Genomic DNA, 13,494 nt, shown 5'->3' with positions numbered 1-13,494 from the left:
TTTGAGTGGGTACTAGTCCCTTGTGTCGCATTAAAGACTTATTGCTCAGCGCCTTTATCTCCTTTCAGGTGACTGTCTCCCTTCTAGCCAGGATATTGTTTTCTCTGGGGAATTAAAGAAGTTTGCCCTGCTGTCCTCTGTAACTCTCATTCGGACACATTTTGTTTTTAATAGCAATTATATTTTACAAATATCTTAAAAAACATTTGAAATTCATATATACTGGGAAGTGTATTGGAATTACATTTTCTTTCATTAGGCAAAATTCAATCTTGGGTTAATACTCCCTTTAACTTTTATAATATAAACTATTAAAAATCACAAGGGCAAATCATTTAGCATTGAAAATATACTGCCGAGGGATAACTAGCTGGCAGAACACATTGGAAGCATTAAAAAACATTTTAATTTTCCTTTGTGTCAGTCTCACAATATAATATCTAGAAATTGTAGAAGTTCACTTTGTCTCAGACATGATAAAATAAAATTTTCATATAAGTAGCATTCATTCTTTTTTTGTTTGGGTTTTACAAAATTTTACAAAATTAGGAATGCACTAAACCCAATATTTGGCTTTGCCATTTTGCAGAATCCATGGACTTTTTGCAAGATCTTAATTTGAATGAGGCCAATTATTACATTTTCAAGTATTGAGCATTGGTCTCACAGGCTGTTCCTTCACAGGCTGTTCCTTCCCCACTGTAGCTTTTATAAGATACAGATCTATTGTTATTAATCAATGTTTATCAAAATGATTTTCATAAATAGTTAACAGTTCAATTCAAAAATATTTCCTTTTTGTTTTACAGACAAATTTCTTCAGATCTTTGCCTAGTGAAAAGCCATTATATGATCCTATGTTGGTAAGTCATTCTTCTTTAAATAATACCAATGCAAAACAGTTTTCAGCTTTGTATATAATTTTTTTTTATTTCCATTGACACCAAATTTGTGAATAAAAATACTGTTTCTATAGAGAGTATGAATAAATGCCATTTTCTATGCTGAAATCCAGCTGTTTAACAGTTCTTTTCTTTCTGCATCATTTGAAATTCTGGCAGGGAAGGAGGGACTAAACACTGATGTTACAAATTGTAACAACTCCACAGCTTACAGACAGCATACAGGAACTATGTAACCCACAATGCATTGCACTGTGATGTTTTTTTTCCTTATTGAAATCACGTGTGCAGGGAATTGTGGGGTTTGGAGGATGCAGGCTGTTGATACAAAGTAACAGTAGTCAGCCAGCTCAGCAAAGTAGTCAGACAGATCAGCAGGAGAGCAGGGGGCTAGGCTTAGGGAATTGTTCCAAATCATTAAAAATCATGAAAAATCTGCATTTTTTTTATTGATATATTGCAAGTATATTTGCAGTATATTGCAAAGTTGCTTGAAATTATGTTTACTTTTCAAAAAGCTTAAGTTAGTTTTTTGTAGAGTTCCCCTTTAATCAGTATCCATCATCCAGTGCATTAAGATTATTTCTATTTTAGCACAATATGTTTTGGACCACTATGGATCCTTCATCGGTTACAAGTGATCTTCTTGCACGTGATGAAGGATCCATAGTGGTCTGAAAAAAACGCAGAAAAAAAGCCCTGGTGTTGTCCTGGTGTTGCAAAGCCCAAGGATATTATTGAGCTTGACTTATGCTTGCCACCTACAGACAACGCCACTTACAGTACACTAAGTTTACTATACTATTGAGTCAAGAGTCAAGAGTGAGTTTATTGTCACTTCATCCATATACGTTTGTACAGTACACAGTGAAACAAAACAAAACAACGTTCCTCTAGGACCATGGTGCTACACAACACAACCTAGATGTACCGGACAACAGACAAAAAAGTGCAAAAATATGCAACTCCTGCAAGACAGGTCAGCACAGTGCAGGGACAGGACAATACAGTGCACACTTGGCAGATGTAATTTGTAAAGTAAATAATGCTAAACGTCAGACATGATGGGTGTATCATCAGTGGCGAAACTAAGGGGGGAGCAGGGGGTGCAAGCGGGCCAGGGCCCGCACCCCCCTCAGGGCCCCCCGGCAGTTCACGTGCTGCTATGCCGGTTCCGGCCATACGGAGGGGGGCCCGGCTGCCCGTCCCCATCTAGTTACGTTTCTGTGTATCATTGTGACATGACAGTAGCAAAAACATGATAAAGAACATGACAAAGTGCAGATGTGCTCATAGGGAACAACTATATCCAATGGCTATTCATCCATGGCGTACAGTGGCTGTGTAACGTTGGGGTATATAGTAAGGTCAGATGGAAGGTGTGTGTGTGAGAGAGATCTGTCCAGTCTCTGAGTATTCAGGAGCCTTATGGCTTGGGGAAGAAACTGTTACACAGTGTGGTAGTGAGGGCCCTAATGCTTCGTTACCTTTTTCCAGATGGCAGGAGTGTGAACAGTGAATGTGAGGGGTGTGTTGGATCAGCCACAATGCTGTTGGCTTTACGGATGCAGCGAGTGGTGTAAATGTCCGTGATGGAAGGAAGAGAGACACCTATGATGTTCTGTCCTCGCTACGTATTACCCTGGGGCAGTGTGTAGTTTGACATGCAGCTAAACCTTCCCACAATCCAATAAAGAGACTAAGCTTGGAGTCTGTAGATTTTACTGAATAAGCAAGTGGAATAGAGGTGAAACTGTAATACAAACAGCAGAAAATATAATAAGTATGCTTGCAATGAACTATATAAAAACATGCAAATGAACATATAACTGCAGCATAAAATATATATACTGGCATAAATGTCTCTGTAGCAATGTCTCTAGGGTTTCTGGCAGCTGTGGAGGTGTTTTGGTGTAACTATTTCCTTACCAGCGATTCTATCATAAGGGAGATGCAGAACTGTGTGCTTCTTTCAGCAGCATGGTCTGTAAAATGGAGTCCTGGCTCCCACAAGGCATTGCTCTAGGTCACATGGTGGGCATACGGTAGCCTGATTAGTCCAAATTCTGCCATAAGCCTTATGGAGGTGTAAAAATGGATATAGGAAGTGACGTTGTGCACTTACAACAAGTGTCCAGAGGAGGGAGCTCCGAGCAAATGAATAGGGAAATCCCAAATATGGTAAAAGCTTATGCTGGAGACATGACACTCCCCGTCTGGCATCCATGGATGGCACCATTATTCCTCAGGAGACAATAATAAAGTTAGTTCTGTTAATGGTCTGAAGAACAATTTTGTTTCTCCTTGTTTGGAGGTTTTGACCTCATCTTTTGTGTTTGCAGCTTCCCACGGAGTTTACGACAAAGAATGCAATTGAAAATGATACTGTTAACGCATCTTTTTGCTCCAATTAGCCACAATCCAGCCGTTCGCACGGCTCCCTCTGTAAATAGACGACCCTGATGTTTGACTTGATCGTGGTAGTGGCACACAAGCAAACTTGCAATGTGGTGGTGACCAGGGATGATTAGAGGATGTTTCTCTTCAAACTCTAATTTCATGCTTTTGAGACGGCCACCTACCCTCAATAGGCCAGTCTGGTCAAGGAATGGGTCAAGCTTCCTTAGAGTGCTATCTTTGGGAACAGGCTTGTTTCCTCTGATACAGTCGATCTCTTTGGAAAAGGTCTCTTGTTGTACAGTGCGGATGATGACATATTTTGCTTTCTGAAATTCTGCCACTGTGTAGACCTTCTGGCAGTGATGCCATCCTTTGCAGGTACTTACATTTGTAGACGCAGTATGTTTAAAGGAGTGAGCTATGTGGGTTAAGCAAGTGACAGCTCGGATGAGTGATTTCCAGGTTGAGAATCTGTTAAATCTGCTGGGTTTAAGTTGGTTGTCAGTAGTCGTTGTACGACATGTAGACACTTGTGGACGAATTTCACCATCTGAGTTGGCATCTACTAGTTCGAATGTCTTGCTTTCAGGATTAGTTTGCTCTGTGTTGTACAAGAATGTTGGTCCTGTGAGCCAAGACGTGTCTTTAAGCTGACTTGCGGCAACAGCTCTAGTTGCATGATCTGCAGGGTTGCAGTCCGTGGGTACATAGTTCCACTGTCCTGGATGAGTGGATCGTCTGATTCTGAGCACCCTGTTGCTGACAAAAACATAAAATCTTCTGGTTTCGTTATAAATGTAGCCTAGTACTACCTTGCTGTCTGTGTAGAATACAGTCTCTTTGAGTTCTATGCCTGTCTCGGTTGTGATGAGCTCTGCTAGCTCTACGGCTAGGACTGCAGCACAGAGTTCTAGTCTGGGTATAGTGTGTTCTGGGATTGGTGCCAGTTTTGCCTTGCACATAACAAACCCAACGTGACATTGTCCATAGATATCCACAGTTTTAAGGTATGCTACAGCAGCTATGGCCTTAACCGAAGCATCAGAGAACACACAAAGTCTTTGGCTTTGTACCTCTGTAGAAGGTACCGGGGCATATGGACGTGTAACACAAAGGTTGTCGAGAGCCTTTAGGGAACTTCTCCATTCTCTCCATGAATTACCGTTGTCAGGAGCCAGTGGGGTGTCCCAATCGGATGTTTCCAGGGTTAAGTCTCTTAAAAGTGCTTTACCTTGTATGGTGACAGGAGCAGCGAATCCTAGGGGATCATACAGGCTATTTATTATGGACAGAACACCTCTGCGAGTGAAGGGTTTTTCTTCTCTGTTTACTTGAAAGGCAAAGGTATCAGACTTTAAATCCCACAGAAGCCCAAGACTCCGTTGCACGGGTAAGGAATCAGCTCTCAAGTCTAAGTCTCTTAGATCGTTTGAATGGTCTTGAGAAGGGAAGGCTTCCATCACTGCTTTGCTATTAGAAGCTATTTTGTGGAGCCTGAGGTTGGAGCAGGCAAGTGCTTCTTGTGCTCTTTTGAGAAGGCTGACTGCGGCTTCACTTGAGGGTGAGGACTTTAAGCAGTCGTCTACGTAGAAGTCTCTTTCTACCAATTGTGCAACATCTGACCCGTACCTTACCTCACATTCCTGAGCAGAGCGCCTGAGCCCGTAAATTGCGACTGCGGGTGAATGTTTTCCCAAATGTTTTTCCCATGAAAGAAAAGAAGTGATCTCTCATCTCTGGTTTTCTTTGAAAGTTGCGTTTGAGAGAAGAGAAACGTCTAAGGGCTTCCTCTCTGTTATTAGGTAAGCGTTGTCTCTGAGGCCTTAAGGGTAGAGGGGCGACCCAACTGTTTGAATTGTTTTTAACTAGTTCTTGTTCCATTATTTTTAGAAAGAGTTTATCTTCAATAGACAATAATTGGTTGTCCTCTCTTGTTCTCTGGAACACTGTGCATCCTAAATGATCCTGATCACTGTCATGGGTGAAACTATCATCAGAAAGGTGGAGGGGTGTGTGTCCCAGGCTGGTGCTGTAAGGTTTTTCCTTTATTAGGAACTGGTTGTGGCATGGTGGGAAAATTGAGGGGCGTCCATTTTCTAATGTATTTGTGAGCATGCTGTTTACGCAGGCTGGTTTGTGTACACTTCCAAGGCAAGCGTCTCCGATTATGACCCATCCAAGGTCTAGCTTCTGGGCGTAAGGTGCATTGTGAGGGCCGCTTATCTGGTCCCTTGCTTTGTGGACCCGCAGGATATCCCTTCCAAGGAGAAGCATTATCTGAGCCTTAGGGTCGAGTTCGGGGATTAAGTGCAATATGCGCTTCAGGTGTACATGATGCTTAGCTATGTCTGGTGTAGGGATTTCAGATCTATTATCTGGGATCTGGATGCATTCTATTATAGTTGGTAAGGGTAGGCATACCTTTCCGTCTATGGACTCTACTTGATATCCGGATGCCCTTCTTCCTGCTGTCTCAACAACTCCTGAGCATGTCTTTAGAGAGTAAGGAGTGTTTGGGCCCTTGATTTTAAATGCATCAAAGAAGGCTGGGCAGGCTAAAGATCTGTTGCTCTGGTCATCCAGGATTGCATAGAGCTTAATGCTTTTATCTGTTTGGCCTGTCGGGTATACTCTGACCAGGCAAATTTTGGAGCAGGATCTGCCTCCTACGGCACCATTACAGATTTCTGTGCATTAGGAAGTGATTTCTTGTGTGTTTGTGACAGTGCTATCTTCCTCCCCGCCATGCTTGCTGGCGCTCTTGGTGTAAGATACAGTCCATGGGGCTGACCCAGGGTGTAAAGCTGTGTTGTGATGCTTGCTGTCACATTCTATGCATTTTACACTGACCTTACAGTCCTTGGCAAGATGAGATGTTGATGAACAGCACCTGTAGCAGATGTTGTTTTCCTTGAGGAAAGCTTTGCGGTCCTCTATGGACTTCTCTCTGAAGGCTCTGCATTTCAGAAGGGGGTGAGGCTTCTGGTGTAAAGGACACTGCTTACCAGGGTCTTTATTCCTTGTCTCCTCATGAGAAGGTTCTGCCGATCTGTGAAAGGAATCTAAAGAGGAAGCATTAGTTTTGTGTACTGTTACTGCTGCTTTGCGAGTATTAGGTACTGAAGGGGTGGTATGTGGCAAAGTGAAATCAAAGCTAGGGTCATTTCTCATCTTGGCTTGTTGGTATACAAAGTCCATGAATACAGTGAAAGGAGGAAATGGAACATTGTGCATTTCTTTGAATTTTGACCAGTGTGCCATCCACCGCTCTTGTAAGTTATAGGGCAATTTTTGTACTATGGGGTTAACACCTCTGTCTAGGAATGCAAGCCCCTGTAAGTCTCCTTCAGCTTTGGCTACTTGTAGTTCCATTAACAAGTCACTTAATTCCCTAAATGTATTGCTATGATTGGTAGCTTAACCTACCCCACCCACACCTCACTGTATTAAAACAGGAAATCAATTGTCATGCAACACTTTTTATTACTTACACTTATCAGTGAAAAGAGTTAATATATACAGGGTTAATGAATTAATACGTTACCTAGATATTATATCATCACTCCAACCGGGGGACACGGCATTTTGGAGGCAGCAAACCATAACAGCATCACACAGCTCGTCAGCAGTGGCAAAGTCCCTAGCTATTATGGGAAAATCTCAAACCTTATACTTCATTCGTGGGGTTGATCCCACAAGGCAATTACTGATTGGGCCTGATGTTGCACAACAACATCAGGCGAGTCTGACTTTTAGTAACCTACAGGAACTATTGAATTTGGCAGCAAATATCAGTCTCATAACTATGATTCACGCTTGCAACAACATGTTTATATGAATTGTTCTTTTGACTTTTAGTAACCTACAGGAGCCTTAATCATTATCTCTATTGCCTATGCTTCATTATATTGACCCCAGTCCTTTCTATTCTGGCTAATCAATTAGTCAGTCATAGACACACACATCACATTTGTATCACATTCGGCCCCTAATGATTAATGCGACCGTAGGTTACCATTTTAATTTGTTGTGTTGTTGGTTTACAACACATGCTATAGAAGACATAACAATTCCAAATAGTTAGAATACACATACATATCATGATGATGAGCAAGGGATGAATCAGGACAGAGAACATGTGTTCAGCAGAAGGGCTATACCCAGTGAAAACATCATACCAATGGTGAGATGTAGCATCTGCAATAGTTGAACCTAACTTTACAATTTTTTGAGCTACTATGGTAGTATATAATTGGTGAGCTGCCAAACTGTTATTCAATCGTACAATAACATCACGTACTTCGTTCGAAGAATTCATAATTCGCTCTAATCGATGTAAAGACAAATTCCAATTGGGTGGATCTAGTACGTGAGGGGTCCAAATATGGGTAATATTAATCATCTCATTTGGAGATAATAAAAATGTTTGATTTTGCCATGTAAATGCTGAAACATTGTGTATGCAACCAACAAAAGGGGTCTGCATTTTAGGTATTACAGATTGATTAGTGACTACACATATCACTTGTGGACTGATTTCTAACATCCATTCATAAGATAGTGGAAGGACAGTCCACAAACACTGATTAATAGAATTTTGTAATAAACATGGTTCATATACTGATGATTGTAATTTACAAACTTTCCCATTATATGTATCTTCACAATTTTCTAAATTGTGTGTTCTATTTTTGTTATCTATATATGCTCCTACAAATAGAGGCTGCCAAAAATATCCAGAGATAATTAAAGGCATTACTATATACTTACACATAATAGTCGGACGTGTTATATTAAACAATATCACAGTTCCTCTACATATGGTGTCATTGCAGACCATTTGATGTGGATATATTTGTATCCATTCTTGTGTTCTATTAAACACGGTTCTCCATACTTGTTCATTACCCGTCATTAATAAAGTTTTCATATTATCTTTTGTTGTTGTTCATAAATAGTCTGCAATGTACATACTGTCCAGTTAACAAATTTTTTCATGTTAGTATCAAAATTCAAACTGAAATTATTAACTTCCAATTCCATATTATTGATATTTTTATCAATTTCAACTTGTTGTTGTAATGGGGCCCAAATAGTTGGCATCCATTTAGCTTGCCACACTACAGCATCATTAGTTAAGCCTCCTGCCTTGTGCATTCTATTAGCTAAAGTTTCTATGTCAAAACTATTTAACGTTCCTGCCAATGTACCATATCCCCCTAAAAGGGTATCATACCATGCTCTTTTACGTCTCGCATTATGACATGATCTCTTGGCAGGAAATACAATATTAATATGCAATATAATTTTTTGTCCTATTGTAGCAACAGGTATACAGGTAGCCGGCAATCTTTTAATATGTCCGAGGTTTTGAGTAGCAGAATCTATATTCCAGACATGCAATAAAGATTGCCAAGGTACTCTTCTTCCAGCAATGTTAGTAGCATTTGCACATATTATCCATTTACTATTGGCAGTAAAAGTCCAATTATATTGTCCAGTTACGTTTTGTATACCCATTTTTCTTAACTGGTCCATATATTCTGTTCGATTAGAAGTATCATTTTTCCATCCCCAATTGCGAGTGGAATTATGGGTATTAGTCACTCGTATCCCCGGAGTCCATGCACTTCTGTTTGATGCCAAACACCAGATTCCAAGGATTCCAAGGAAACACCAATGGTTCTTTATCTGTAATTATAAACAAATATCAATCATTCTCGTAGATAACATTTTTCCTGTGGGACATATTCCCATCTTTCTTGTCCAGGCTTCATGATTAACAATGTTCTATCCTTTCCAACAGTTATAACTTCGGCGGGAGAGGGCGGTCCTTGTATATTTTGTACGCATATTTTAGCTCCTACATTTACAGTATTAGTGGACCCAAACCCTTTATCTCCTCGTACTGTTAATTCTGTTGGTGGCTCACCTTCCTTTATTTCTGATAAATAAATAGGTATCAGTAAAAGTTCAGCGGTTCTTTCTCCTTTGGACACAATTACTGAATCTGATCCTAGATTCATCATTAGTATCTTTATTTCTCCCTGATAATCTGAATCAATTACTCCTCCTACTACTATGGTTCTTTTTAACGCAAAACTAGATCTGGTTGTTATTTGGCCATAATGACCATCAGGAATTTTGCATTCCAGACCAGTAGGAATCATTTTTACTTGTCCAAGTGCAATTATTATAGTATCAACAGAACATAAATCTAGTCCAGCCGATGCTGGTGTTCCTCTGTAAGGTGCTTGGGCATCCTTATGTAATTTCCAATAGATGATACTATCAATTTTTGCAGCTGATACTACTAAATTAGGATTTAACATTCTCATCAATGGAGTAGTGGAATCAGTTATAGGCCTATTATTGATAATTTCTTTAGGGTTGCTTTCAGAATACCATTCATTCTTTCGACTAACCCTGCTGCTTGGGGATAGTAGGGAATATGATATACCCATTCTATATTATTGTCAGTTGCATAATCCTTTACTTGTTTTCCAGTGAAATGAGAACCATTATGTTTCTTTTTCAATGATTTCTTTGTTGGATGTTGTAAATAGCCGCTTCAGCATCTGCTTGAGAATTAAACAAACGTTCCAATGAGTCAAGAGTAACATGAGCATCCACATGAAATACAGTTACAACAGTATTTTGCAAAAAGGTACACATGTCTTTTTGAACATTCCCCCCCTTCCTATGTATGGATAAATTGACGTATGGACGAAAATCATGTTTCACCCATATGGGGGCTTGGCTAACTCCCTATTCTGAGTCCTCCTCCCTTTTTTGCCCTTTCGGAAATGTACCATTTCCATTTTATTATACTCTGTTCCTGAGCATGTCCTATCCTATTTGATTTAGGATTAGACATTATCCACTGCATAATTGGTATTTGTGGTCTTAAAAGTACTTCATGTCCTAAGGTTAGTTGTTCAGTATCAACCAATGCCCAATTACATGCCAATAGCTGTTTTTCAAAAGGCGTATATTTTTCACCTACATCAGATAATTTTCTATTCCAGAATCCTAATGGAACTCTTTTCCTAGTGCTACTACATCACCTGATTTACAGGGAATCTTCTCTAGAGTATTTACAACATCTAGAGGGTTTATCTCTTCTACTTTCTCATCCCATTGTTCTGCTAACCCATGTGTACATAATTCTTGTGCCACTATACAATAAGGTGACTCGGTCCAGCCGGGTATATCTTGGGGTTCTTTTTCACAATTTTGGATTTCTCCCTTTTTCCAAACATTATTCTTCTCTTTTTCTGTTATTTGGCAAACTGCCAAGAAATTTGGCAAAACGCCAAATATTTTTGGCACAGTGCCAACAAATTTTATGCCTCTTGGCAAAGTTCCAAGTACTTTGGCAAAAAATGCCAACAAAATTTATATTTATGCTGAGCCACCAACATAGAAGTCTTTTCAGCTATGTGCTGGTAGTGTTCCAATTTATCTCGCAAGATTTTGACATTACATTCCAAAGTTAAACACTTTCCTTCTGCTTTCAACGTTTTCCGTTGAAGCTGTTTTTTTCCTCGATTGCCTCACATAGCCGTGTGTGCACAATACGGTATGCTGAAGCCAACACCCAACTCCTACGAGCTAGGGTAACTACATCACCTGATTTACAGGGAAACTTCTCTAGAGTATTTACAACATCTAGAGAGTTTATCTCTTCTACTACATCACCTGATTTACAGGGAAACTTCTCTAAGGTCCGTACTACATTCACTGGTTCTGCATTTTGTAAACTCTTTTCCCATGCCTCTGCAGATTCGTAGATAACTTTCTCCTTTTTCCGAAACATATCGGACAAAGATTAAGTTACCCTGCTCGCAGCGCCACTAAATGTATTGCTATGATTGGTAGCTTAACCTACCCCACCCACACCTCACTGTATTAAAACAGGAAATCAATTGTCATGCAACACTTTTTATTACTTACACTTATCAGTGAAAAGAGTTAATATATACAGGGTTAATGAATTAATACGTTACCTAGATATTATATCATCACTCCAACCGGGGGACACGGCATTTTGGAGGCAGCAAACCATAACAACATCACACAGCTCGTCAGCAGTGGCAAAGTCCCTAGCTATTATGGGAAAATCTCAAACCTTATACTTCATTCGTGGGGTTGATCCCACAAGGCAATTACTGATTGGGCCTGATGTTGCACAACAACATCAGGCGAGTCTGACTTTTAGTAACCTACAGGAACTATTGAATTTGGCAGCAAATATCAGTCTCATAACTATGATTCACGCTTGCAACAACATGTTTATATGAATTGTTCTTTTGACTTTTAGTAACCTACAGGAGCCTTAATCATTATCTCTATTGCCTATGCTTCATTATATTGACCCCAGTCCTTTCTATTCTGGCTAATCAATTAGTCAGTCATAGACACACACATCACATTTGTATCACACTAAGTATTTGGTAACTTTTATTGGTTATTTTAGGGAAGTCTTCAATTCTCTTGAAGAGTGCATTTTCTACAACCTCTGCTGAACCATAGCACTCATTAAGTCTGTGCCAGATCATTCTGAGACCAGTCTCTGGGTGATTTATGTTAATGACTCTGATCCTTTTGGCATGCTCTGCAGACTCAGTTCCTAGGTATTTGATAAGGAGGTCGATTTCCTTACTGTATGAAAGGTCTAAGTCTCTGATAGTGTTCCGAAAGGAGGATCACCAGGCTCTGAAGCCTTCTGGGCGGTCGTTAAACTTTACAAGTCCTTTTGTGACTAGCTCACATCTTGCATAGAACTTGGCAAAGTCCATTGTTACCTGGTTACTACCAGGATAAGAGGGTGGATGAGTGTAATAGTGAGAAGGTGTTGTATAGTCATACATGTCTGGAGGTTCTCTTTTAGGCTGGACTGTGACATACTGTTGTGACACAGCTCAGGAGGTAGGTGCAGGGTTAACCCTAGGCTTGGGTACCTGGTTGAAGTGGGTGTTGTAGGCATGATCACTTTGCTCAGCGTGGTTTCTGTGATACAATTCCAGCTTGCTGATGGCCTTTGAAGGTGTATGGCATCCTTGGCTTGGTTCAGGAGCAGCATGTTGGCTTGGTTGCTGTGCTGAAAGAGAAACTGTGTCTTGTTTGGAGTGCTGGTAGACATACTCTCTAGTGCGTTGTAGTGGGTCATGGGGTTCAGTCTCAAGATTAGGTACCTCGCTGTGTCCTTCGCTGCTAGGGTACACAATCATCTCTAGAGCTTTTGCTTCTGCCGAAGTTGCTGCAGCTTCTCTCTCTCTGGCCAGCTTTTCTAGGGTTGCCTCTAAGCGAACACTTTCCAGCTTTGCCTCTACTGCTAGGCGTGCATTTTCTGCTTCTAAGCGTGCACTTTCTGTTTCCCTTTCTGCTTCTAAGAGTGCACTCTTTACCTTTGCCTCCATTTCCCTCTCTGCGAAGGCAGCACGGGTCTTTGCTTTCACTGGTCACTAATGAGGATGTCTTTTTCTGTGACATTATGTGACACTGGATAAGCCTTTGTAGTGGCTTTTCTGTGCTGTAATGACTTAATAGCAGTGTCTGTATCCGGATCACTGTAATATACTGTTGTCTGAGCTTGCAGCGTAGCTGGTCTGTAAAATGGAGTCCTGGCTCCCACAAGGCATTGCTCTAGGTCACATGGTGGGCGTACGGTAGCCTGATTAGTCCAAATTCTGCCATAAGCCTTATGGAGGTGTAAAAATGGATATAGGAAGTGACGTTGTGCACTTACAACAAGTGTCCAGAGGAGGCAGCTCCGAGCAAATGAATAGGGAAATCCCAAATATGGTAAAAGCGTATGCTGGAGACATGACATATGATCTTCTCTGCTGTCTTCACTATCCTCTGTAGGGTCTTGCGCTCCATGACAGTGCATTTTGTATTGAATTGCCTGATTTTATTGTAGTCTTGTAAATTTATATTAATTTAAAAAATTTAAACTATAACAAAATAATAAATATATATAGTTATGTCCAAAACGCATACAATTAAATGAATAGTACTTTGTCAAAGCAGCCCTCACAGGCCTAAAAAATAGTTACTATCTATATGGCATCTTACAGCAGCCAGTTTGGCCTTTGCTGGAATCTACAGATTGCCATTCCAGGTGTGACTGATTCTTACCCCTATATTTAATGGTGATTGTATTTTTGGGGGGTATTGCATAATGTGA

At 40.4% G+C, this 13,494-nt stretch overlaps 2 protein-coding genes across 5 annotated transcripts in view; one reads left to right on the top strand and one right to left on the bottom strand.

Moving 5' to 3' along the window:
* rasgef1b.S (RasGEF domain family member 1B S homeolog) overlaps positions 1–13,494 on the top strand; it is a 249,683-nt gene that overhangs the window by 18,475 nt on the left and 217,714 nt on the right. For both annotated transcript variants that reach the window (XM_041579783.1, XM_041579782.1), the window contains one exon: positions 810–863. In XM_041579783.1, the coding sequence (XP_041435717.1) occupies positions 810–863 (54 nt within the window). The remainder of the gene's footprint in view (positions 1–809; positions 864–13,494) is intronic.
* Positions 6,766–11,767, bottom strand: LOC121399343. Of its 3 annotated transcripts, none has more exons than XM_041579784.1 (2): positions 11,004–11,767; positions 6,766–10,934 (listed from the first exon to the last, which is right to left on the bottom strand). In XM_041579784.1, the coding sequence occupies exon 2, from the start codon at positions 8,230–8,232 to the stop codon at positions 7,291–7,293; it is 942 nt and encodes a 313-aa protein (XP_041435718.1). In that variant the 5' UTR covers positions 8,233–10,934; positions 11,004–11,767; the 3' UTR covers positions 6,766–7,290. The 3 variants fall into 3 exon arrangements, with proteins under 3 accessions (XP_041435718.1, XP_041435719.1, XP_041435720.1); XM_041579785.1 differs by having other exon boundaries at positions 6,766–9,880; positions 11,312–11,767; XM_041579786.1 differs by having other exon boundaries at positions 6,766–8,993; positions 11,312–11,767.

Source organism: Xenopus laevis, chromosome 1S (assembly GCF_017654675.1).
Source record: "Xenopus laevis strain J_2021 chromosome 1S, Xenopus_laevis_v10.1, whole genome shotgun sequence".
Classification (NCBI taxonomy): domain Eukaryota; kingdom Metazoa; phylum Chordata; class Amphibia; order Anura; family Pipidae; genus Xenopus; species Xenopus laevis.
The sequence above is the reverse complement of the archived record's forward strand: the minus strand, read 5'-3'. Positions and strand labels throughout refer to the sequence as shown.

Excerpts from the sequence above, each read along its gene's own strand:
- LOC121399343 (XM_041579784.1), bottom strand. The coding sequence starts at position 8,232 with ATGAAAACTTTATTAATGACGGGTAATGAACAAGTATGGAGAACCGTG.